This window comes from Diadema antillarum, unplaced genomic scaffold, assembly GCF_040938485.1.
Source record: "Diadema antillarum isolate AM-2024a unplaced genomic scaffold, OU_Dant_1.0 seq00000793_RagTag, whole genome shotgun sequence".
NCBI classification, from domain to species: Eukaryota; Metazoa; Echinodermata; class Echinoidea; order Diadematoida; family Diadematidae; genus Diadema; species Diadema antillarum.
Window position 1 is genome coordinate 700034 of NW_027271680.1, and position 25902 is coordinate 725935.

The 25902-nt window shown below is 37.3% G+C and overlaps 1 protein-coding gene across 1 annotated transcript; it reads left to right on the forward strand.

The window, feature by feature from the left end:
- Positions 1–1127: 1127 nt before the first annotated feature.
- LOC139739308 (immunoglobulin superfamily member 10-like) lies at positions 1128–24131 on the forward strand. The gene is made up of 12 exons (XM_071649924.1): positions 1128–1473; positions 10316–10630; positions 12426–12767; positions 14002–14412; positions 16333–16644; positions 17090–17362; positions 18382–18444; positions 19098–19232; positions 20609–20677; positions 21372–21473; positions 22043–22113; positions 23694–24131. Exons 1-12 carry the CDS (start codon positions 1446–1448, stop codon positions 24102–24104), a joined length of 2532 nt encoding a protein of 843 aa, XP_071506025.1. The 5' UTR covers positions 1128–1445; the 3' UTR covers positions 24105–24131.
- Positions 24132–25902: the final 1771 nt, after the last annotated feature.

Here is a 25902-nt window from a genome sequence, read left to right on the forward strand (position 1 = left end):
ATGACACATACACATACAGCAATTCTCTATTGTCAACTCGCTTGTAAATCTCGTTGTGTATAAAATGTTTGGCCATACCATTCTATTCGTCAAAAGTGAAAGCATTCAGCAGTACATGTATGAAGAGACAACTCTATCAGACCCCAAATCCTCGGGATTTCTTCACTGGGGATATCCGAGGATATCCTGTACCACTTCGACAAACAAGTGTGTCAGCTAGTGTACCGGATGAGGAAGTCACACAATAAAACCTTTCCTCTTGTTCTGGTTGTTTGTTTGTTTTTTCTTCTAAAAAAAACAACAATATCAGTTATGATAATATATAATGTTAATGCACATAGCAATTCTACTTGAAGGTAATATTCTGACTTCATCTAAGTGTGATTATAGCAGGCGTTAGATCTGTGACGCGAACGGTCAACTGCAGCCTCCAGGGTTGCACAATGGAAACCGCTGTCTCACGTCATCTTAGCGTTTGCGTCCTAGATCTAAAGCTCGCTATGTCACACTTTAATAGATGAAGTCCGAACATATACCTTCAAGTAGAATTTTTGTGTGCATTAAACTTGTATATATCAACTGATTGTTTTGACAATGGCAATGACAATGAATAGTCCGTTTCGATCAAAGCAGTTGGAAAGTTTTTGGAAGAAAGACAAAACATTGATGAAACAACTCCTTTTAAATGCTATGGTAAGTTCTGCAATGAATTTCACGGTTTACTATTCATTTTAATCTGTAAATGATCATCAGGAATATATGATACACTGTATGTTCCTAGATACAACTTAAATGTGTATTGTATTATGTGTGAATGAGTATACACAAGTTTGTTTTGTGTTTGTTGTATGCTGTGTACTTATTCAATGTGTGTGTGTGTGTGTGTGTGCGAGCGTATGTTTGAAGATGCTTTATGTTGTTATAAAATGCTCAGTGTGCTTGTACGGAAGGGATCTGAACACCAAGGAAGCACTGTTAAGCACCGTACGGTGATTAATGTGGAGTCAGTTTACACTTTCAGCTCACAAGGAAGTGAAAGTGACCAAAAAAAGAACCATCCATCCCTGATATATGCATGAGAGAGAAGGAGAGACAGTACAATGCCTGATGTCACAATGTCTGATGTCACAATGCAAAGGTGGTTGGATGTATCTGGATGGATGGTCAGAGCATGAAAATCTTGAACCGAATTGACCAGTGGAAGTAGACTATGTTGTCTGACCACTCTGGCTGGCTCCCCGGAATTGAAGGAACTGAGGAGCACAGGACTAAGTAGAAGTGAAGAAAGGGTTGAAGGAAGATATTGGAGAAAAACGCATTATAGCAAGACGAAAAAGACGAAGAAAGAGACAACGAAGACGAGGAAAAAAGAAAGAGAAGGGAGAAACGAGGAAACTAAGGGAGGATGAGGAAGACATGCCCCTTTGCGACATGGGAAACGTGATATGATGTCGCTCCGGTTCTTGTCCTTATGTGAGTATCATGAATCAAAATATTTGCTCCCAGCAGAGTTCCACGTGTCAGCTAAAACCTCGTTTTGTAGGTGCAGAACTAGATCTTTGCACAATATCTCCTCGCAGGATTTTATTTTGAAGGGTGGTATGATAGCACAACGTGGTATATCTGATATGTTTGGATCACTGAGAACGATGCCGTGGGTCGATCTAGAGTGCCCTTTATCTGATTTCCCTGAAATTGGATTTTCTGTAAGCAGGATGTATTGTATACTAGACATAAAGTCGACAAGCGAGATGCCATGGGAAGTAGTAAGCGTGCACAAATTGATCTATTCCTTGACGAAACTACAAAAAAAGGAGAGCCTGAAATAGATCTTCGGCAAACGTTGTTGATACATGAAACAACCCACAAAATAACGGAAGCAAAGCTCTTCTTGAAACGAGCATTTGACTGTTATGTTTTCGAAGATGTAATTTGTTTCACATCGGGTACCACATCATACTGTCTCGACATTAAGTGTAAAGGACGTTCATACATAAGTGGCAATATTTCAATTCATCTGAACCTTATAGTAAAAAGTGATATCAAGGGAAACGCAACAATGAAGACATTGCCATGGTAAAGCCGGACTAAGTTTACTACAGTGTTTGAATGTCATCATCAGCATTCCCTGTTCAAAAGCAACATGATAACTTTTCTGTCTGCTCTGCAAACTATGTCACCATTAAAAAAGAGAGAAATGCAGTCATTATACTCCTCCAATGTGCTAAAAAGCAAATGGTGACGAAAGGTCGACTTTATAGGCACTGCATTACACATCTTAGTATAGTCTGCTGCACGTGTACCATAGAAGTGGCTTTGCTGAACGCGTTATTTGCGTAAGATGTTGTTGTAGGTGTTACAGGCTTCCGCTATACTTAAGAGTTTGTGACTCACACGTTGAGTCTTCTTTCTTTTAGCCGTACATGGTAAGAAAACAACTATTCTCTCTGTTGTTTTAAGATTTATCTATACACACTTCAAAGTTTTCAGGTGTTGAGGATAGTATTATCTTTATAAGATCTTCAATATTAAATGACACAGCTTATTTTTGCAATGCCTACTTGATTTTTTTTTTTTTAATTTGATGGAAGAAAATCACGGATATGAAGCGTATAGAGTCATATCACAGAAAGACAAAGATCATTCTCAGTTCGAAAAGACAACCAAAATGAAAATCAAAATCAAATCAATCAAACGTGTCACCTTTTTTTATGGAGCCTGGAAAAGATTGGTAAACCGCTAAAAGTGCCGTAAATGAGCCCTGTGATTAACGCAAATGTACATTTCAGTGGCGAATCCAAAAGAAATAAAAAGACAAAAAAAAAAAATGGGGGATGGGTGTGTGCGCCCCTTTAATTTTGTAAAGGCGCCCCCTCTTTACGGAATTCCTGGATCCGCCCCTGCATTTTTGTTACCGAACAGTGACTTTTTATTACGTAGAATGTCCAGTAGGCAGTTTCATTTGTTGCTTTGTTTTGCAAGAGTTGAGAAGCGTCAGGCAAGCTCTGAATATTGGTTCAGAAATCCATCGAGGTACAAGTATGTCTTGAAGTCAAATGACTATCCTCTAATATGTACTACAAAGTTGGTTGCACTAACCTTTACTGACGTTCGAACATGTACAACGCGAGCAGAATGTAACCATGCGAAAGCAATATATTCAGCGGGGAATTCCACGCACATATCAACAATAAGTAAGATCTTTGTCAAAATGAGCGCGAATTTAATCTCTCTCTCTCTCTCTCTGTTACAGTGAAATTGTCTATACATCTTCAAATAAGAGGAATGGGATTATGACAGGGCTCCACACTTTTTTTTTTGGTGGCCCAAAGGCAAACCTCCGACCTTTTTTGGTAGCCCGATCAGGCCACCAAATTCTTTATTTCTGCAATTTTGGTGGCCCGACGTGCGTTTTTGGTGGCCCTGGGCCACCGGGCCACCGTTAATGTCGAGCCCTAATATATGTAAACATCCGTCGTAGATCTCAAACAAAGCCTATTACCCTGCTGGAAAGAACACAGTGTCCCACAGTGTGTGAAACACAGTGTGAACACAGTGTGAACACAGTGTGACATCTCTCAACACTGTTAAATTCGAGCTTTTTAACAATGTGAATACAATGTGAGTCATCAATTCACAGTGTGAATCAAAGCATTACCATGTGAACACTGTGAAAACCAAACCACAGTGTGAAATCATCCCCATACTGTTAGATCTGAGCGTTTTTACACAGTCGACTATGTGAACACACTGTGAACACACTGTGGGACACTGTGTTCTTTCCAGTAGGACATTCTCTCACATTTTCCAAGTGGATTCACTTCTTTTAAATGCAGAAAGTTGCATGATAGAGTAGCATTTTCTCCTTATTTCTAAACATGATTTTGTGCCATTTGTAGAGTCTGATATTAGGATATTTTGTCACCTTCACTGTGGAAGATTATGTTCATATGCAATTGTCAGACAAAATATGGCAGTGAGCAGACATTGAAAACCTACGCAATCAGGTGGAAAGGGATTATGTAGGCCTACGTATGTGTGGTTAAGATAATGTGTGTCGCACAATGCCTGTTTGTGTACATGAATGTCAGTACATGACTGTATACCCTATAGACCGATTCAAGCGACTGTTCATGGAAGTGCGCCCTCTTAAGGCGACGCCATAACTGGGGGCCAAACAGGCTGGGTCGGCAAGCGCCCTGCGTGCGTGCGTAGCAAGGGTGCCAGCGGCAGCCAGTGCTCTTACCACCCGGCGCCAGCCGGCCAGCTAGCTATCTCTGGCGCTGGCGGCGATCGACGCATCTGGCTTTGTGACAACAAGAGTCTACTTTTTTTTTTTTTGCTAGCTAATTTAAAAAAAAAATTAAATCAAACAACTTATACCGACTATGAGCGAATGGGTAGATGACATACGGCTTTAGCCAAAGCTTGAATTTCAAGGTAAATATCGGTACGATCCGTGAATGTGTGTGGACTATTTCCTTGGCCAGCGATGACTTGGGTACTCGCGTGTATAAGCCCCGTAGATTCACATTTGTGGAAGAGAATAAAAACAGCTGGGGAGAATTATTGCTAGGCGCAGGCAGACGTCTTGCTAATAAGCCTAGGCTGTTGACAAGTTAACTGATATAATTAAATACAAATAATGAATAAGAATCTTGAGCTAGATATGGCGCAATAAATTGCAAGCTATCAGTTGACTTAACCTAATATTAGGGCAGGCTAGGCTTTAGATTTACTCGGGGGTGTCGGGCCAGCAGGGTACAATCTGTCGAACATTAGATCTTGTCTAGAAATCTAGGCAAGAGTCCAGACTAGATCTAGACCTATTGACTTCTAGAACCCTACACGACGGTTGTCGATAACTTCAGCCAAGCCTAACTAAGCAAACCAAACGGAATATAAATCTAGGCGTTTCTGATAGGCCGTATATGCCTAAACTTACGAAACAACTACGTCGCCTGATGTCTACAACCAAAACTTCTATACACTGTTTTAGGTCTAAGTAACCTTGCATAACATCACGCTAACGCCTAGTATCATTATCTACAAAAGTGATTTTTAATTTAAATCATACTTTCTTAGTATGATTATGAAACGGATGTTTGCCACCATCCATGGTTTAATATTTATAACTTTAAATCACTTTATCAAAAGTCAAATTCAGAGTTCCAGGCCAAAATTGAATACTAGGCCTATGGTTAATTTAGTGCTGAACATTGAAGAAGTGCAAACAATATAAGAATTTAACGCATCTTGAAACATTTATTTAGCTGTAGTGTAGGCTGTAAAATGTTTGTCATAATGTAATAAAGTCTAGCCACGAAGTGTTTTCTAACTTTAGCAAGGAGGACACCAAGGATTTGTAAAAATAAATAAATCAGTGAATTATCAAATTCTTTGATCTTTGGTCTAAACTTGTCTTCTAAGATGAACAACATATCTTACGAATATGCAGTGATGACCTAATTAAATAGAGAATCTAGTAGACATAGTTTGTTTCGAAATCTGTGCATTTTTATACCGTTGTATTTCACTTAATTGTCTTTAATTTTGCCTTAATTTATCATGCGTCAGCGGTGTCTGAATTTCTCACACACTGCCTTGCAGCTTCCATTTCCATTTTTTCTGTTTTGTGCACCCAACAACTGCACAATGTGTTTTCCTGATCCTTCCTTTGAAGCTTTCATGAGATCAATATGTCTGAATCACTCAATTTGTCGAAAAGAAAAGCATTAAAAGCCGCTGAATGACTTTTCCCACAGTGAGTAAACAATCACAATATTAGCGCGGCGGTCGCCGGCCGCTGCGCAGCGGCCAGGCCCGGCTAACTATGCGCGATGGGTACGCTAGGCTGCTGAGCTGCAAGTGTGCAACTCGCTGGGTAGCTAGGTCGCTGGAAGCCCCCGTTGGCCCCCAGTTATGGCGACCGTTATAGCGCCGCAAGCGGCGGTAGGTGAATAGGTCATCGAAATTGAATCGGTCTATAGTAGACATGCGATACTTCCTTGGTATAACGAATGTACTATGCGTTTAGGTAAGTGGATATCATTGTGTGCACATTATGCATGTTGATTAAGTTACCAAAGCGCCTGTACAGTTTGCTCGTGACCGAGACTGCGGCCATTACAGATAATGACCATGACACAAAGAGGAATGGTAAATCAGTTTTGGAAAGCTGATTAAATATTCAAGAAGAATGTTCATGTGCGAAACAAGCACTTCATGAACATAAAATGCGGTTGTCAATATGCGCAGGGAGGTCATATATATTAATAACACAAGCCATTCATTGATTCAGTTTCGGTTCTGGTTTAAACAATAGCCCTATACCACCACAGACATTCGTCGCAGTCGACACGTATAAGTATTCTAACATCTCGCACACGAAAGAGAGATAGAAACAACATAATACATCGTATACAATGTATGTCCGGAGAGGGAAAACATTGGTTCTTTATAACGAGGTCAACATTTCCAAACGATACAAAACTAGGATAACGTTTGTGGCATCTGTGAAAGTGGAAAATGATGTTTGGTATAAATATAGGTTGGGTCCAGTTAATGTTGCCGGAATATCCATTATTTTGTCTAGCATAGAATTTTGTATGAACAGTCTGACATGAGTCATTAGTTCGAGTAAGTCTAGAATTAAAAATTCTCGTAAAAAAGTCAAAAAGTAACAAACGAAAGAACATTATGAGCTTTATTACAAAGTGATTTCAAACGTTTCGAACGAATAACGTTTATGAAATAATAGAGTTACACTGTATATCAGACTAAGCAATTGACAGAAGCCTTTGATATCGAAATCGGATACGAAGCAAGAAAGTTAGGAATTTAAAAGTTTTACATGTTTTTGATAAATAGTGCAATGGTAAAAACCATGTCTTATGCAAATGAGCGGAGATGATGTCATACATTATAATACTAAAAATCTTCCATTGATCTGTGCACAAAATATCATGTTTTGGTTGCTAGTTAAGCATGCAGACCTCCATCTTTCTCTCTCTCTCTCTCTTTCTCTCTCTCTCGCACACACACATAAGGGTCACCATTGCCAAAAAAAAAGTTTAAGGAGCAAAACACACAAACAAACAAACAAACAAACGATTTGATGCTAACGATACAAGATTTTTATTGTTAAAAACCTGATTCATAATCTGTGAACACTTTAGTTTACGTCAGTGTAAGACTTTGAGGCCATAATACCTTGACATCATCAAGTTTGCTCATGGGGTTGCAGCTAACATTACTGTTACATGAACAAAAGTAAAAATGGCAGCTCGAAATGATCTAAATTTCTTTGATCATTTTGTTTTGCCTGATTTATTGAATCCTCTAACATCTTGTTCTATTTGCAGCCCTTTTTAATAAAATCAATCTAACACAATAAGCACGTGCAAGGAATTATCTTTTATTAACAAAGTGCAAACACAGCAAAATACAAAGTTATGTTAAGAGAGCGAAAGAAAACAACAACTAGGAGATCAACTAAAAACCATCCTTGTATGTTGTGAACTACTCGAAAGTTTCTATGAGAGTACTTGATTACAAATACATAGCACAAAAAATAATCTAAGGCAGAACGGAACAAAACAGGAGAAACACAACAACATGACGACTGTTGGATATACGATTGAAAAGAATGAGGCAATACTGAAAAAAAAAAAAAACAGGAAGAAAGAAAGAGAATGCCTAAACGCTGATCAAGGGGAATAGGAGGGGGAACTGACAGTGATTGAGGAGGTGCGTCAGACAGCTGGAGGATGCACGCAGCTGAGCATGGATTATGCAAAGTAGCTGGCGTATTTTATTACGTAATGATGAATTCAATGATTGATAATGAACCTTGAGGTAGTTGTTACCTATCTGATGAAAATGTCTGTCTCAGCGAAAATTTAACAGAAAGTAATTCAACTTGCACTTGAAAGAATATAAAGATGGAAGATTGTTATTTCACAGCTTAGTGAATTTAAACATCTTGGGACAATTGTATAAACGTATTCTGAGCCAATTGTAGTTCTCAGGAGAGGTAAATGAAACCCATTAGACCGCCTAGTGGGATAATTATGAAAAGATTGGTCTAATGGGAGCTTTGTCGGGGAGTTCATTTGCGTTGTAATTAAACATAAACTTTTAGCAGGTGAAGAAATCTTTAATTTTTAAATCTTATATTTAGTAAACATTGGATCTGATTGGGAACGTGGCGGGACGCCACAAATAATACGAAGTAGGCCTACACCCTTTTTGTAATAACAATAGTTTATCTAATAAAGTTTGATGGGCGTTACCCCATGCTAAAATTCTGTAATTCTGAAACAGATAATAATTAATCAAAAAGATAAAACGTCAACAAAGAGGACAATAAAATGTGAAACTTAAGTATGTTAATGATACCAATATTACGTGAAATTCTGTTACTGATGTTAATGATATGAGGTCTCCACGACAGTTCATCGTCAACTGAAACTAATACCGAGAAACTTTATGTGATCGAGATACACGTTTTAACCGAGTGTCATGAAAAATAAACCTTCAATGGAATTGCTAAAAAGAAACATAAATTTAGTTTACTGAAGATTGAGTGATAAGTTATTAGCTCCTATCCACTGGGTCATACTTGGGTTTTTTTTCCATTCGGACTTGACAGTGTGTATGAGAGTAACTGGGTTTTGGCGGGAAAAGAAAACATTTGAATCATCAGCAGAAACTATGAATGAGAGTATGTCAGATGATCTGCAAAATTCATTCATATAAACAATTAAAAGTAATGGTCTCAATAGGCTACCATGTGGGACTCCACATTTAAAGAATTGTCATTGTATTCTTTTTCTGGACTTTCTTAGGGTTATGCAAAGTGGATTTAGTATAAAAATAAATTTTAATTTTCCATTGTTAAAATATCCAGAAAAGAAAATACATCATAATTCAGGTCAGCTAGTATTTATTCATGAAATAAAGTTACAAACAAGAACAAAAAGGAAAGAAGAAGAAAAATTTAAAATTTCTTCAGAGTATGGAAATCATCAACATTCTATTGTCTTAAATCATCTTCTTGCCAAGCAATGACATCTCTAAACGTGTGCGCTGATACTAGAATATCAAGATGAAATAGATTTCTACCATCGGACCTTGGATTGAATTGATAGCTATGCATTTTCGAAAACTTCCAAAGACATATTCATAAATATTCATAATTCATGTCAGAGAATGTTTATTAAGGCCAGCGCACAGTGTAGATTGTGAACATGTCATTAAGGAGTTGAGAATAAATGATTATAGTAACCCTTCCTGGCGTAGTTTCCACCTTATTGTTGAATAGTTTCCCCCAGTCTATCTGAGCAACGTTTTGCAATCATACCTCGTGGACCTCACGGAAGACGAGCTCGCGCTCCTGAATATGGGCTATCCAGCCATTTTCTCAAACGGAAAAATGAAACAAGCAAGAAGTTAGATTTTTAACAACTAAAACAATATGCTCTACTGATTACCAAAAGTTGACTCATCAACAACGTTTTGTTCTTACGTTTTGTTTTGTTTTGTTTGTTTGTTTGTTTTTTTTTTTTAAGGGGATCTTCCAACATAATTTACCTCGGCCGAAGGGGACATTGTAGGGAAATCATCTATTCTAGGGACGGTCACCATTGATCAGGGAATCGAACCTTGGTCCTGCTATCATGTTTCAGATCCTACTTCCACTACACCTCATGCACCTTGTATTCTAATTGTTTGTGGTTAAACTAATATGAATATTCCGGAATATATTCCTTGAAAGATAGTACTCGTACTACTACTACTACAACTGATGATGATGATGACTATGATAATAATAATAATAACAACAACAATAATAATAATAATAATAATAATAATAATAATAATAATAATAATAATGATAATGATAATAACAATAATGTTATGAAAACATCGAGGTCTTCTTTATCTTTATCCAGGGTAGCCTCGTTAGTGTTGTCCCTGCTCTATACAAAATGGCTCTGCCATTATTATTACCCTTGCGTAGCCACACCTGTGTCGAGAGGGACATGATTGGTAAAAACATCGTGTTGAAGGACGTAATCATGTGGGCAGGAATCAAACTCGGGTCCTCTGATAGGAGTCGGGAGTCTTATCCACCATGACACAGCGCCCCCTGTATTTGTGTAAAGGGGGCAATGAATATAATGATATACATTGTATATGTATTGAGGCAATATACAGACACATGCATACATAATGTATATATATATATATATATATGTTATATTATATTACATAGATGTTTGTATTTTCTCGTGTACTTTAACCCTTTCAGTGACTCTGGTTCTGGGATGTACCACTCTGCCTCCAGCGGCCGGGTTTGAAGATATCAGGGCCCTGTACGGCGAAAGGGTCTCTTTGGTCTGTCCAAGAATTTGCCTGCCCCGACGGAATCCTGCTGGGATACGGTGGACGTTCAGGTCCAAGCCGGCACCGTCGGGGAATTCAACTGATGTCTGTATACCGACAAATGATGACAAACTGATCATAGAGGGGGTTACTTTAGCAGACGAAGGGGATTATCATTGCCATGGGGTTGATGAGCGTCCATCCTATTATAGTTCCTGCACGTTTCAGCTCACCGTGCAAGGTAACTATTCATTTCATATAATTTGATCTGTTTTGATTTGATTTATTTACACACGAATTAGAATTTTGTCGTAATATCCTAGAAAATTTCATGGTATAAATTACATCGTCAATAATTCAAAGGGGAAAAATATATACATTGATTCCATTATCAAAGTATATTTTGATACCAGATTTGCAAACAATTACCAAAGAAATGATGCATAAGAAGGACTGCCACTATATAAGCGGATGCTTGAAAACTTAGCAGCCCATGAAACTTATTTAGATACACGCATTTAGTTTAACAGAATTGAGAAAAAATGGAGAGAAAGGTGATGATATGAAAAACAAAATAAAATGTGATCATGAATATGAAGATGATATTAGTGATAGTGATTGTGATGATGATGAAATAAAATGGTATAAACAGAGAAACATTGTGTACTGTATATTGAAGTTGTAAATCTATTTCACGTGTAAAAATCTGATCAAAACAAAACAAAATCGATGTTGACATATTGTAGCCTCTCTGTAACATAATTTTCGATCTTGCCTTTAAAAGAATATAATGTTTTACATGATTTAACATAATCTTGAAGATTTTTTTTTTTCAAAGATCTGGTCCATTATGTCGATGGATTTTTGAGCAATTAATAATTTGGGATTTACTAACTGAAAATGTTCGTAATTATGAATAGGATAAGAATGAATAGTACTATTCAGTTTGAAAAACTCATTAAAAGAAGCTGGAATTGAATTATTAAATATTTAAAAATAAAAAAGAAACACTGAAATTTATACCAAATATATTGGACGGGTTTTAACTGATGAAAATAAGCGGATAAGAATGGGCTAAATACTGTGAGCCGGTACAGATACGAATGACTTTCTTTTGTAATAAATAAACAGAATTGAGTTTAGTCTTCGCATTCGTAGTTCACAATAGATTACAATACATGATATATGGTAGGATAAGGGAATTGTAAAGCGTAAAAAGAGATTTTTCAAGAAAATAAATAACTTTTGGTCTTAAAAAGAATACCTATATTTTTGGAGATGAAAGTTTTAACATCATGTATTTGGTCATTCCATGTAGATTTGAGTTATAAAAGGGATTAGTTTACTTTGAGACTTGACTTCAGGTTTCTAACATTGTTTTTTTTTTTGGTGAAAAAGTGAGAAAAATCTTTTGAAATGTGAAAGAGGACGTAATTCTAAGAGGAATTCAATGTTTATTTGATGAAAATCGGTTTTGGAATGGCTGAGTAAAAGGTGGATTCCACCTTTTACTAGGATCGCTATCTTTTTGATATCTCAAATAAACTTTGAATTCCATTGAGAATGGTATGTTCTGAACTCGAAAAATGTTAAAAGTCCAAGATTCGTCATCTCTATCAATACTAAACCATTCCTTCAAAGGCCCTCTGAGCTTTCTGACGGTAGAGAATATACTGATAGCAGTTATAATGTGGAAAACGTTATTCGTAAAAATCACTGTAATTTTCTTGTCCAGTATACGTCATAACAGTAATTCGGTCTTGACGTAAATTAAACTTATCGGCGTCATAAAGTGTATTTTGTCTCGCATTACGAGCAAGCAAATATTAGAAACGACTTTATTTTTAAAATGTCAAGTATCTTAAACTATATATGAAAGCAAGGATTACGGTTATCCAGCAATAAGATTAGTGCCAGACAGGCTTAGTAATATCTCTATTTTTTAATGGCGATTGCATCGATTTTATTATTCCTAAAAAGAACTACTTTTTATTTCTCTCTTTTTTTTTGGCTTCTCAAATCCATCTGGCACGCAGTGCCCGTTTTGAAGGCAATCATGTCAGCAGATGACGGACCATTCCTTAAGGACGGCGAGACCATTTTAATCCAGGAGGATGATAGCAAATCCTTCCAGTGCTACTCGTTTGGAGCCAAGCCCGCGGCGACAATCACCTGGTTCTTATCCGACACGCCGGTGCGTCGGGAGGTTCCGACCTTTTCCTACCCTAGTCATAGCAGTCCCGGACGTTATGACACGAGCAGCGAATTGAAGTTGTCGCGAGTGACCATTCACGAATTTAGCAACAAGTCGTTGAAATGCATGGCCACGGGGGCTGGTTCCTCGACTGTGTCAGTGACGATTACAATTCAAGTTTATGGTGGGTCATCGATCGTCTTATATCACGTTCTTATATGTTCTTACTTTCTTTCATTGGCAATGGTTGAATTGAAACAAAAATGTATAATAATACATAAAAATGTATATAGAGAGATTATGTTAGTCGTGTACAATATTACTGTGAAAGAAATTTAGCAAAATAAAACCTTTTGATTAAAGTCTCAAAGCTAAAATGGATTTCCCCTCTGACAGCTCAAAAGTTTCTTCATGAAATTAAACGGTTATCCTTAAAAGGGTAAATGATCAAGTGAATGTATTATATATATATATATATATATATATATACATTGTATATATAGTGATATATATTGATATATATCAGACAGGATATCTTCCAGCTATACAAAGGGGTCAAAGAACAACGTTAGACTAAACGTCTTATCTCACGAATTAGAAACTGGCTTAAAGTAAATGTAATATCACTCGGGAAACAGGATTGTGTTAAGTTAAAACGGAACACATCACTGGCTGAGAAATTTGGTGTATATTAACATCAAAATTTGAAACTTACCTCTATACATGCACATATCTATATTTATAGTTAGATGAAAAAAAAAAATCAACGACGGTATAATTCAAATTGATACCCAATAATGCACTGTATCTAGGATGATGTACCGTAAGACATAGGAAAACCTATTCTACCTTCTGGGGATGTTTTTGCTTTCTCCATTAGCCAGTACATAATGGAGACTGTGAAATTTATTGATTCGCTTTGCTTCATTGATCTTAAAGGGGATGGCTAGTAACCGATCAGTGGGAATCAGTAGGAATGATGAGGAATGATTGTTCCAATCCCTGTGGGATTCATTTAAGAGTACATTATATATCTACTGTTGTGTGGAAATTATTTGCTTCAGAACGGTTTTATATTCAAGTAATGTGCAGATTAATGCCCCGTCACTGACCAGGCACGCTAACCTGGAAACATTAAACTGCACATTACTTGAATATGAGACCATTCTGAAGCAAATGATTTTCACACAACAATAGATATATAATGAACTCTTGAATGAATCCCACAAGGATTGGAACAATCATCCTCCAGCGTTCCCACTGATTCCCACTGTTCAGTTACTAGCCTTCCCCTTTAAGATTGTGTTATCCTACATTTCTCCGTAAGAGTGATACCAAACTTTATTTCCTAAGTCTGATACTACTATAGCAAAACTGGTTTCATTCTTCCCTTTGTTACTTCCCTCTGCAACGCACAGTTCCTCTTGAAAGGCCGATGATCCGGGAGAAGGTTAACGTCACCCTCTCGCGATCGTGGCGCTCCATTCTACTGACGTGCTCCGCGAGCAACTCATTTCCCCCTGCCTCTCTCCATTGGTCGGTTGTCGAGGGCAACGCCACGGTGCGCAAACTTTTCCCCAATCACAGGCCGACAAGAGATCCCAATGCCTTCGCCCTAACCCGGAAGGGGCGGTCCCTCGTGGACAAGGATTCCTATCTGTGCGACGTTCGGGCCACCCTGAATCAGGCCGACAAGTATGACGTCACAAGTCATCTCTTCCTAATGGTTGACGGAAGGGATGATGGGAAGGGTATCACCTGCCACGCCTCATCGAGTATAGCTGAGATTTCGCCCCTCAGGTCACAGGCAACCGAGCTACACATCAAATGTAAGCGCAATCATTGTGTCAGTGTTTTTGTTTTGTTTGTTTGTTTGTTTGTTTGTTTTGTTTTTGTTTTTGTTTGTTTTTACCCTCGTACGCTGAAGTCGATGGGAAGACACATGCCGAAGACACTGGCACAAGAATGACTTAAAGGGGATGGCTAGTAACTGATCAGTGGGAATCAGTGGGAATGCTGGAGGGTGATTGTTCCAATCCTTGTGGGATTCATTTAAGAGTATATTATATATCTACTGTTGTGTGAAAATTATTTGCTTCAGAACGGTCTCATATTCAAGTAATGTGTAGATTAATGCCCCGTTACTGACCAGGCACGCTAACCTGGAAACATTAAACTGCACATTACTTGAATATGAGACCATTCTGAAGCAAATAATTTTCACACAACAATAGATATATAATGTATTCTTAAATGAATCCCACAAGGATTGGAACAATCATCCTCCAGCATTCCCAATGATTCCCACTGATCAGTTACTAGCCATCCCCTTTAATATATGATAGCCATAAGTAAAACTTTTACGAGTGTTACTCCACGTATATTGTTAAGAAATTTATATATATATTTTTTAATACTATTGCATTCTGCTAAACAATATCAATCTTTTTTTAAATGCATAATTACAAAAGAATATTTTCGGGGGGGGGGGGGGACCGGGGGGGGGGGGAGGTATTCGGAAAGATTCACCTAGAGAGGACAGTGTTCTTTCACAATACTTACAAGCTAGTCTTGATTTCATAATTTCTTTAGAATAGCAGGTCCGTCTTCCAAATCATATTTTCCCATCATCCCTTTCTCCTGAGATGAAATACTATCATATTTTCATCAACTGGCTTATAAAAAAGTCTTTTAAGAGGTTTAGTGATACATAATTATATGTATCTTCGGCTTCAATGACATCCCTAGGGTTCACATAAAGACGCTGCAACCTGGCGCAATCTGGATGATCGAAATTAAACAGATAAACATCTCCGGATATTTCTGATTGAAAAAAACCCCCAACAACAGCAATGACTGTACTATAAGCTGTGACTGTGACTCAGAACAGTGCTTGTGAAGATGATAATTCCAACGATCTTAAGGTGCTTCTAATGAGTGTGACCATGGTGGTGATAGTTATGGTAATGATGGTGACGGTGATGTTCATAAAAGTAATCGTATTGCCGTGAGGGCAAGCAGTACGTTACCGTATAGGAATAGTTTAATTCTAATTCCATTTCGAACGTTATTTGTTCGTTTATGCCTTATTTCTTGGCATAAATTGACTATAGTTAATAACCAAATGTGCTTAAAAGAGGATAATGCAGTTCATTTTGACAAATGACAAATTGTAAAAAATAACAACTTGATGAAAGACAACTATAGGGGGACGCTTTCGAATGCTTATCTTCGATTTTTATTTTCAGTAGCATAATGTCAGGACTCTGTCTCTTTCGTGTGGATAAATGACAGTAGGGACCTCTCATAGTCGAGAAGCAAACATTTAAAAAGATTTGATACAATTATTCCCAAAATAAATACTTGTTGACCAATACCAACTTTCAAAGCAAAAGCTATCATCCTCTCAAAACAGTTAAAGGTGAAGAGTATGAAAGGGTTTTAGGAAATGAAAAGAGGGCTCTAATACACACCTAATCACATTATATTTCATCAAAGAAGTGTTCTAGAAAAAACCGCGAAAAACACTATTTCCACTTCGTTTAATGATCTCAAACTTTAGAATAATATCGAAGGAGAAGAAAGATTGCTCTCTCAAAAAATATGAAAATTAACTCAATATTTGAACAGGTTGACCCGTTTCACCTATTTTGAGTCCTTACATAAAATCAGGGCACGAGATTTTTTTGGTGGTTTTGTGATATATATTCTTTCACGTTAGTCAGTGGTGAATGTCTCTCTATTCGCAGCCCCGCCCATCAATCTGAGAACAAACTGGAGTCTAGAACAGGTGGTGGAAGGGGCTCGGATCGCCATTGAATGCGAAGCAGTGGGTGCCAATCCGCGTCCCGCAAACTTCGTGTACTGGGTCAGGGGCGACAACGGCCGACGCGCACAGCGGTCCAACAAGCTTGACGGGGTCGTGTCAACCGCAAACGGGAGCTCCAGTGTCCTCGTATTCAGTAACGTCACCCGTAGCGACGCCGGATCGTACAAGTGTGTTGCCGATAACGGGATTGGTGCAGTAGAGTTGTCGTCACGGATTTACGTAGACGTTATATGTGAGTCAAGCTCTATAGTGATATTATCAACGTGGGACCGTGGGTGATCATCGTTTTGTTACAGAACGGTCACATTTCTGATTTCCTATTCGCTAATGTGAACACCTATATACCTCAACCATCGAAATAAACAAATCAAAGCAGTCTCTGCTGTCTTTAAGCGGAAGAAATAAACGAACGAATTACCAGAATGAAACATGATGTAATTTATCGTTTATTGATAATGATTATTGTATAGATTATTTTACTAATGGCGTATTTTCTATTGATGATAGAAAATGCATTTAACCCCAATAAGAAGTAACAACATCTTCAAAATTTGTCAATGTTATGCACAGTGAGCCAACATCATGATGCATGATTCAATGTTATCAGTATGTTCTCAGTATTTTATTAGTACATCAGTATCTCATATCAGTATATTTTCTCATCTTGGTCACTCTAGACAAACCATCAATCGTAACGAAGCAAGCAGCATACAACCTCCAGCACGACAGGGTGAACATCACGTGCATCGCTGAAGGACATCCTCCCCCATCCATCAAATGGACGAATCCAAACCCTCTCAACCAAACGGAAGAACGGATCCACGGCACTACAACGATCGGTCGGTTGTCGATTGCACTAGATCGATCGCTGAGAAAGACGCCGTCTGAGGTCACGTGCATCGCGTATAACATCCTTGGCGATGACACAGTGTCAATTGCGATAGACACCAGTGAGTGATGAGCTGAGAGTGGGTTGTGATAAAAGCTTTAGTCTCCTCTTCAAATCCTTTTATATTTTCTCTCGTTCTTTCTATACATGTCAAATTAATTATCTTCAGACATGTCAGATGTTCTTCCGGTCTGCCTTTCAGAAGAATGACAGACAGCCAGAGAGAGAGAGAGAGAGAGAGAGGGAGAGAGAGAGAGAGAGAGAGAGAGAGAGCGGAGGGATAATGAAAGTGAAAGAAAGAATAGGCGGTCTCTTTTTTTTTCTCTATTCTTGCGAACTGCTGCAAAAAATGACATGTAAGGTTGAACGCTTGCCAGAGAGATGTTATTCTCACTCCTGATGGGTTGTTTATCTCTAAATGACAATCGACTATCAACGTGAAAGCGTCACCTACTTAGTCTTAACCTCAATGTATGGATACTGCTCTTCAGTGAGTATCGAATTAAAGTCTTAGATAGTGTGATCTGTCTTATTCATCGCTTGGAGAAGACTTGTTGTGTCCAAGTACAAAAATGAGATAGAAGGGGTGTTCATGTCTCCAAAGCTGTGTTATCATAAATGTAGCACGACTACAACGATATTACAATGGTACTACTAAAGCTGCACACAAATAATCTATTTCAATCAATCATTACAGATAATCACAAATTTGATTATTTATGATATTGAAAGGAGAACAAGGAGAAGAAGATGATACTACACCCCAAGAAAATAGATCGACTTTGAACTTTTCCCGGTGTCACACTCGGAGCAATTTACAGGTGTAACTTTGCACCTTTCAGACCAATGTCACAATGGGAGCACATTTTAGGGTACAAATTTGCACCTTTCTGGTCTTAGGGTGCAAAGTTGCAACTGTAAAGGTGCTCCTAGTGTGACACTGGCAACGGTTCAAAATTGAACCTACTTTTCCAAGAGCGTGATACCGATAATGATGAATAGACAAAACTAAAACGAGAGAGAGAATTAGATAGGTTGTAAGGGAACAAATTGATTCAATGTGTCGTTACATGAATTCAGTTTCTAATGCAGGTCATCCGATGGTCACAACTGCTGTCACATCGACTGCTAAAGTCAGAGAGAGTAAGTAACAGACTATCAAAACAAAAATCCAAACGACTATTACATGCACATACAAGACCATCACCATCGATTCTTGAAAAATGAACGTGGGAGGGCAGTCAACAATGTCTTAGCGTAGCGTTTCTATGACGTCACATTAAATCTATGTGTCATTCAAAGAAAAAAAAAAATATGTCAACATAATTTCTAGGGCTGCAGTATAAAATCTTAAATGCTTCCTGGTTCATTTTGTTACTTATAGGCGATAGTTTCTTAATTGTTTCCTTTCTGTTTTTTGCCCTAAAAGCAGACCCTGTATAGAGTGTATTCAATGTCTGTATTCAATATGAATATTCAATAATCAATTCGTGTGTGTATTCAATGGGAAATATGCAACAGTGTATAATCTACAAGGAATTGAGCTAAGAACACCGTTCATAGTTCAAGTAGTGGTTTAAAGCAGCCTCGTGATAAGAGGTGGTTAGTGGTTTGTAGTCAATAATCAATGCTAAGAAAGAATTTCAACCGAACAGAGAGAGTTATTCTATCAAATCCTATGATGCGTTTGGTTTTCATGTACTTTTAGACTTGCTCAATATGTAAAGAGAAGTAAATTTGATGCTGAAATAATACAAGCTATGTATAAGTATGAATATCCCGCCTTTTCTTCACAGATGAGCTGATGACGAACTTCACCATGCAAGAGTTAGTTCTCTTTGTGATGACATTCTCCGTGTTAGCATTTTTCGTGGGCGCCTTGACGTGGAGTGCGCGTAAGAAACTGAAGAAAGCAAACCCGACCCTGTGCAGTGAGTCACGTGTCACATTTCGCCTTAGCCACTCAAAACTATTTTTCCAAAGCTGTCGTCATCATTGATTGTCTCTCTGCTGCATTTCTTATCATTATTTTTGCTTCATCATTACTTTCATTGCTACAGTCACATACGGCTCTAGATGGACAAGTTTGGACTTTCATAGACATTCAGAACATGATGAATGTGTCACGAAGCCATTGGAGCGTTGATTTCATATCGATATCACGTTGCACATTATTGATCGTCTGCTAAATTGTCCTAATTTGTATAATCGTTAAGTTCTTCCGCTCTATTTCTCTTTTTTTTTTCAATGTCTGAGATAAATTGTCTCCTTGAACCTGAAATCACTTCTGTGCTCGTTCCCATCATAGTCAATGTTCACATTATGATACAGCTGGTAATACATTGTACTGGTAACAAGATACAGGATTACAGCTACAAATGAATCGCATATGATAGTGTTTGTACAATGATTGAAACTGCTAGCCCATCTCGTTTCTCGTTAGCCACGCCCCTTTCCCCTGAACTGCCACGCTTTAATTAGTATACAGACATGTTATAATTGAGACTGCAAGATTGATCTGTCTGGTGTGCGCTTGGGATGCCTCGTCACAGGGTGATTTTGCTGAGGTGTCTAGGTCTTTGGGGAAGATAGATTCGAATGATTCCCCCCTCCCCCACCCCCCTCTGTCCTCGATCTCTGGTGTATGTCTGATATGCGGACACAAACATTTCCCACTCCTTTTTGTCCCAATATCCAGAAAACCTCTTACACTATTCATGATCTGTTCAAAATTTGATTATAGGCCTACTCAACAATGAGTACGGTTTCCTTTGTTGTCGAGCTGAATACTGGCACATTTTCATTTGCGTATGGTATAGGCTACTTGAACAGAATGTCAGACATAAACTTCATTTTCGACCCACTGGTAATTACAACACTGAAAAAAAATAATATAGAGAGAGGGTAATATTGAACAGAAGTAGTTATTCAGACCGGTTTACACTCAAAAGTTGATGAGCTTGATTTTGATGTGCGTCCTGTCATGACACGATATAACTGTCAGCAAAATTCAATTTTAGCCAATGTATTTACGATGGCTGTGATGTGAACAAAGTTCATTCATTTTATCTTATTTCGCTTCAAACAAAACGTATGACTATGGCAGACCATTTTTGACATAATCCCTACCTATGAAAAAAAGACACACGAAAATAGTCATAATGAAATGTGAAATTGGAAAAGTTGCATAGTATTTGTTTGTTTGTTTATTAAAAGTGTTTTCCCATGCACATCGTACGCTTGCTACTTCACACGTGCTGTTCTAATAACCACTAAATCTTTCACCTTACTCTAAACCCCACTTTAGTACGCATCCCGCGACGCGGCCGGGGAAACTATGTTGACATGCGTAGATCTCCGACACCCGAAGCAGAAGGTATGTCATCTACTTTTATTACTTTTTAGGTATTTTCGCTAACATCTGGAGGATAACATGACAATTTGTTAGGATAATTAAGCACCATTGGACTTGTGTCGATTATAGACACCCAAAATAGTGTAACAAAACACACACTCTTTTGAATAAAAAAGTAGATGACTAAATGAATAGGAAAATTGGAAAATAGATAAGTGGATAAGTCAATAGATAGATCAATAGATAAGTAGATACGTATGAATGTACAAACATAAATAAGAAAGCAGAAATTTGTCCTGTAGAGGTCACTGTTTACATATATATATATATATATATATATACATATATATATATATATATATATATATATACGTTGTACTTCCGAATATCACAATTCGTCAAACTCGTTAATATCTCTCCATGTAGACGTTTCTGTGTTGAACTGTAATACGCAAACAAACAAACAAACAAACAAACAAAAAGTATTTCTCGTTTATCATCCTCACTGGAATGAGAACGCAGTATAGTTTGTATTTGTTGCGTTTGCTTGTCCTTCTACAGAAAGACTCAAGAGACGTTCCAAAGCACTCCGGTTTTAAATTTCAATTAAGAAATGCCCAGATTTATACACGTGTATATTTCGCTTGACCTCATAGTCAAGAGCGTGATACGACTTGTTGCGGATATAGGAATATTTCGTTACCTCTTTTAATAGGTGATGAGGTAAGAACCCATCAACCGCTGCGACTTACCAGAAGTCTGCCTGTAGGGTCTACATTACCCGGTGGTCATCGTGGTTTGTTCTTCACGCAACAAAGTAAGTTTTGTAGTTTTTTTGGGGTCAAATCAGCTGCCTTCTCACTAATTTGCGTCGACGATATCTTCTCCCCTTTTCGCCATCCTATATAATTATTATCCAAATTATTCCTTCCTCTCGGATCACTTCAAGTTTGCTATTATCGGAATTCTTTGTTTCAGGTGAAAAAGATGTTTGACCTCAGATACTGACCTTAACTGGCACTATTTTTTTCTTTCTGTCCTTTGACCCTCAATCAAGGTGTTGTATTTGCCATCTTCAATCCGCCCCTTTCTCTCCTTTTTCTTGGGGGGGGGGGGTATATTTACAGTATGTTCTCTACATTTCAAATTATCTATAAATCTGTATAATTGCTGGCAAAGCTGTTCTTTCCCTTCTCTTTTTGATCCTTCACCTTTCATATTTTCCCATGAAAATTATCGACTGCAAGCAAGTGAAATAGTTTTTTAAAAACTATTCAAAATATGAGGTGTAATAAGGATCGATATCAGTAATCTATTCATGTATTTCACTCTCATCACAACGTCCCTAGTACCACTCCTCAACAACGTCAATTACTTTCTTTTAAGGTGTGGAGAACACATACGACAACATCCCAAGAAGCCGCGCTAGTCCTCCTGTACGGCACGCCAGACGAAGGGTAAGACAAACTTTAAAGCTCTGGTCCTCATTACAGATGGGACGATTTGAGTTTTAGGGTTTAAGCCACCTCTTTGGTAGCCTTTTGTCAAGGACCTCTTGCTGTATATGGAGCAAAGAGCCCAGCTGCGTGGGGTTGCTGTCTTACTCGGCTGGGCTCAATACAGCGAGAGGGACTTGACAAAAGGCTACCTCTTTGTGTGATGATTTGAAATATACTCAGGAGAATAAAAAAACGAAAGAAGAAAATGTAATAGAAATATACGCTAATACAGAAAAACATGTGTATAATTCCATATTTATCATACTATTAGTTATGTAGTATAATTGATCTCAGATTTGATTTTTGAAACACAAAACTTCATGAAATGTTAAAGTTACTATCCTACGCTGAGTTTTTGTATTCGCACAATTTCCCATCTTCCTCATTCACATAGGAAGGATGGATGAGAGAAAATTGTATAATTTAGATAGAATTAAGATGTTTTAGAATGAAATATAACAGACATGACAGATTTTAATTTGTTTATGTATGCGTATTTTTAGCGTGATTACGTATCTGTAATTGTTTGCTACATTTTGTAATATGTACATTGAAAAGGTATATAGTTAGATGTTATTCTGTAACATCTTTCTTTTTTTAGATACTGGTATTACAAGTTTGTTATGTTATCTTTCTTTCTTTTTTAGGATACTGGTATCACCAGTTTGCTATGTTATTTTTTTTTTTTATCTTTGCCTTGTGTCTCCCGCTAAACCAGGAGGCAACCTAGGCTTTCCATGTTACATTGTTTATTGATATGAAGAAGAACATTGAACTATACTGTTTATATATGTGTGTTTATAATCTACGTGATTATGATCATACTATTATAAATGTTTGGAATTTTATGAATTATGATAGAATTTGACTTAATTATAGTTACAATAATAATAATAATAATAATAATAATAATAATAATAGTACACTCTTAAAACATCCGAGTCAGAACTGACCCCGAACTGGGTCCATTGGGGTCATACACCGTTCCGGGTCAGAAATGACAAGGAATGGGGTCAGATATGACCCATTCAGAGTCATGAATTGGGTCAGGGTGACACCATTCGGGGTCTTCATGACCAAATTCCAAGTCATTTTTGAACGGTGTGTGACCCAAACGGTCCCAGTTCCGGGTCAGTTCTGACTCGGATGTTTTAAGAGTGAATATAATGATAATCGTTATTATTATTACGATTATCTTAATTTCATTTACTTCTATATCACACCAATCTGTGTAGGGCCTATGCATATAAAGTCTTTTTTTAAATAAAACCAGGCTGAAGAAAAAAAAAAACAACTCACACAATCTATCTTTACCCAATACATATGCAATGAAGCGTGGGAAATTAGAGGTGGTCACAATCTATTGAAATACAAAGTCATACCCTGTTCGAATAACCTTCACAAAACTTTGTTTAATTCCGCATCACTTGCGATGAGATTCATGATCACCTCCACTCTGCTATTGTTATAAGTCTATTATGTTCGAAATGTTTATTACTAATCTTTCCTCTTTTTTCGCTTCCTTTCTCCTTCCGTAGAGAGTACAGTCTGCAGACGATAGTTTTTACGACGTACCTCCAGTTGTCCGAGGATTGGACACAGTCCGGCGAGTCCAGTCGCGCCGACTTCCGGCCATCCCCAGCGAATTTGTTACTTACGACACTAACATCAATGCCCCCGCAAACAGAGACTTCGAGTCCGAGTTGGAGTCCGAGTCTGAGTTCGAGGAAGCAGACGATGTCATCGTCGAAGCGGAGATAGCGACGACGGAAGCCCCGAGTCCCAACACGGTCCGTCCGGAAGTCCATCGATCTGCGAGCGAAGGTTCGGACGGGACAAACCCTCCAGTTCCGGTGTCAGATACCAAATACAGCCAATCAGAATCCATCATTCGAGAGAAACCCAATTATGTGAAGAAATTACAAGTCCGTCGTGTGTTTTCAGTATAGAGTTCTTCAACATAACGCAGTTTGTAGATGCGGAAAAAAAATATTTGTATAGCCTACATATTGTATTATTTTTACGCTTCGTCTTGTTTTTTAGATTCATTCAGATAAAAGAGCAATGACAATGTACCTCAGTATCTGCAGTATTTTCAATATTTTGTTATTTTACAGGCAAAAAGGTTGGATATATACACTCAGCAAAAAAAGAAAGTAAACACTTTTTCGAGATTACATTTCTCGTATAACATTTGGCTAAATGTTTATGTATTATACACCATATTAAAGATAATTTAATAGGCTATCAACCCGGTAGGTCAACAGAAAGGAAAACTTAACGCATGAGTGAACACCTTTGTTTTTCTCTTCCAGGGCACAAAAGTAAAAATTGCAAAACTGAGCAAGTTGTCATTAATGCGTAGGCGCTCTTCCATATAACAATGAGAACAAACACAAATTTCACACAAAAAGCAACATGAATTGCCTTGCAAAAATAAACCTATGATCTCTATGATATCTTTAAAGCCCAAAAGATCAATGAAGGCTAAAAATAATGGAAGAAAATGAGGAATCTTCTGTCAAAACTAAATTCAAATGAAATAAGAAAAGAAGCAATAATTAACAAAAATGGCAGAAATTTTAGTTGTTTCTTTTTCAAATTAGAAAATTGTCAGTAATGTTTCGTTCTTGAATTTGTCTTATGAATTCTTAAAAAAATGAAATAAAAAAAAATTCTGTTCATTTAACCATGTTTATGCATATTACTCCCTATATCATTTGAAGTTTGAGCTGACAGAAAATTATCATTTGTCCTTTATTTTCCCACTTTGTTTTTGTTGGAGGTTATAAAGAGATAAAGAGAACAAAACCTTATTTTTGCTATTTCATTCATATCTCTTTATGTGTTAAACTGGTCTTTTGTGGTCATTGTTATCGTGAAGGGCATTTGCAAATGAAAGGCGACATGTCAATTTTTGCAATTTTTACTTTTGTGCTTTAGAGGACAAAAACGAATGTGTTCACTCATGCATTAAATATCCTTTTGTATTAACCTACTAGCCTGATAGGCAATTAAATTACCTTTAATATGGTATATAATACATTGATTTTCATCAAAATCTTCTATGAAAAATATGAACTCGAAAAAGTGTTTACTTTCTTTTTTTGCTGAGTGTATATATATATATTTGTTCAGATCATTCTTTGCAGCTGGGTGTTGTCTACAAACTATGCAAGTGTGTAAAATTTTGATATGCTGTAATTTTTCTGTGCGTGTTTCATACATCTCTTCGATTTCTTGACACAATTGATGAAAATGAAGAGCTTTATCGCAAATCGACTAAAACAAAATAGTACATAGGTTAAAATTTCAATTAAATTCACATCAGGTTCAGTCTAAAATCGATGTTGCACGTCCAGATGGATCTAAGTAGATGTGAATCATCAGATAAAAGAGAAAGGTACGGCTCACCTGCTTAAAGGGGATTACAAGACGATGATTAAAGGAAACCAAATCCCAAAGAGAAATGTGGCATGAGTGAAAGCAGCAACATTAGCAAAACACATTAGTGAAAGTTTGAGGAAAATCGAACAATCAATTCAATCAATTCAATTCAATTCAATCATAGTTTATTTCCAATCATCGAAAATCAAAAAACATAGTACAAAGTATACATGTGATGAAATATTGTTCAAACGTTTGCATAAGATTCATGTAATATATATACGAGACATATTATAGAACAACATATAACATGTACAATATTTAGGAAAACACTGTATAAATACTTCGTGGGCGAGCGGA

Excerpts from the sequence above, each read along its gene's own strand:
- LOC139739308 (XM_071649924.1), top strand. The coding sequence starts at position 1,446 with ATGATGTCGCTCCGGTTCTTGTCCTTAT. Across the intron at positions 19,233-20,608 it reads AGCAAACCCGACCCTGTGCA|TACGCATCCCGCGACGCGGC; the intron begins GTGAGTCACGTG and ends ACCCCACTTTAG. Across the intron at positions 22,114-23,693 it reads TACGGCACGCCAGACGAAGG|AGAGTACAGTCTGCAGACGA; the intron begins GTAAGACAAACT and ends CTCCTTCCGTAG.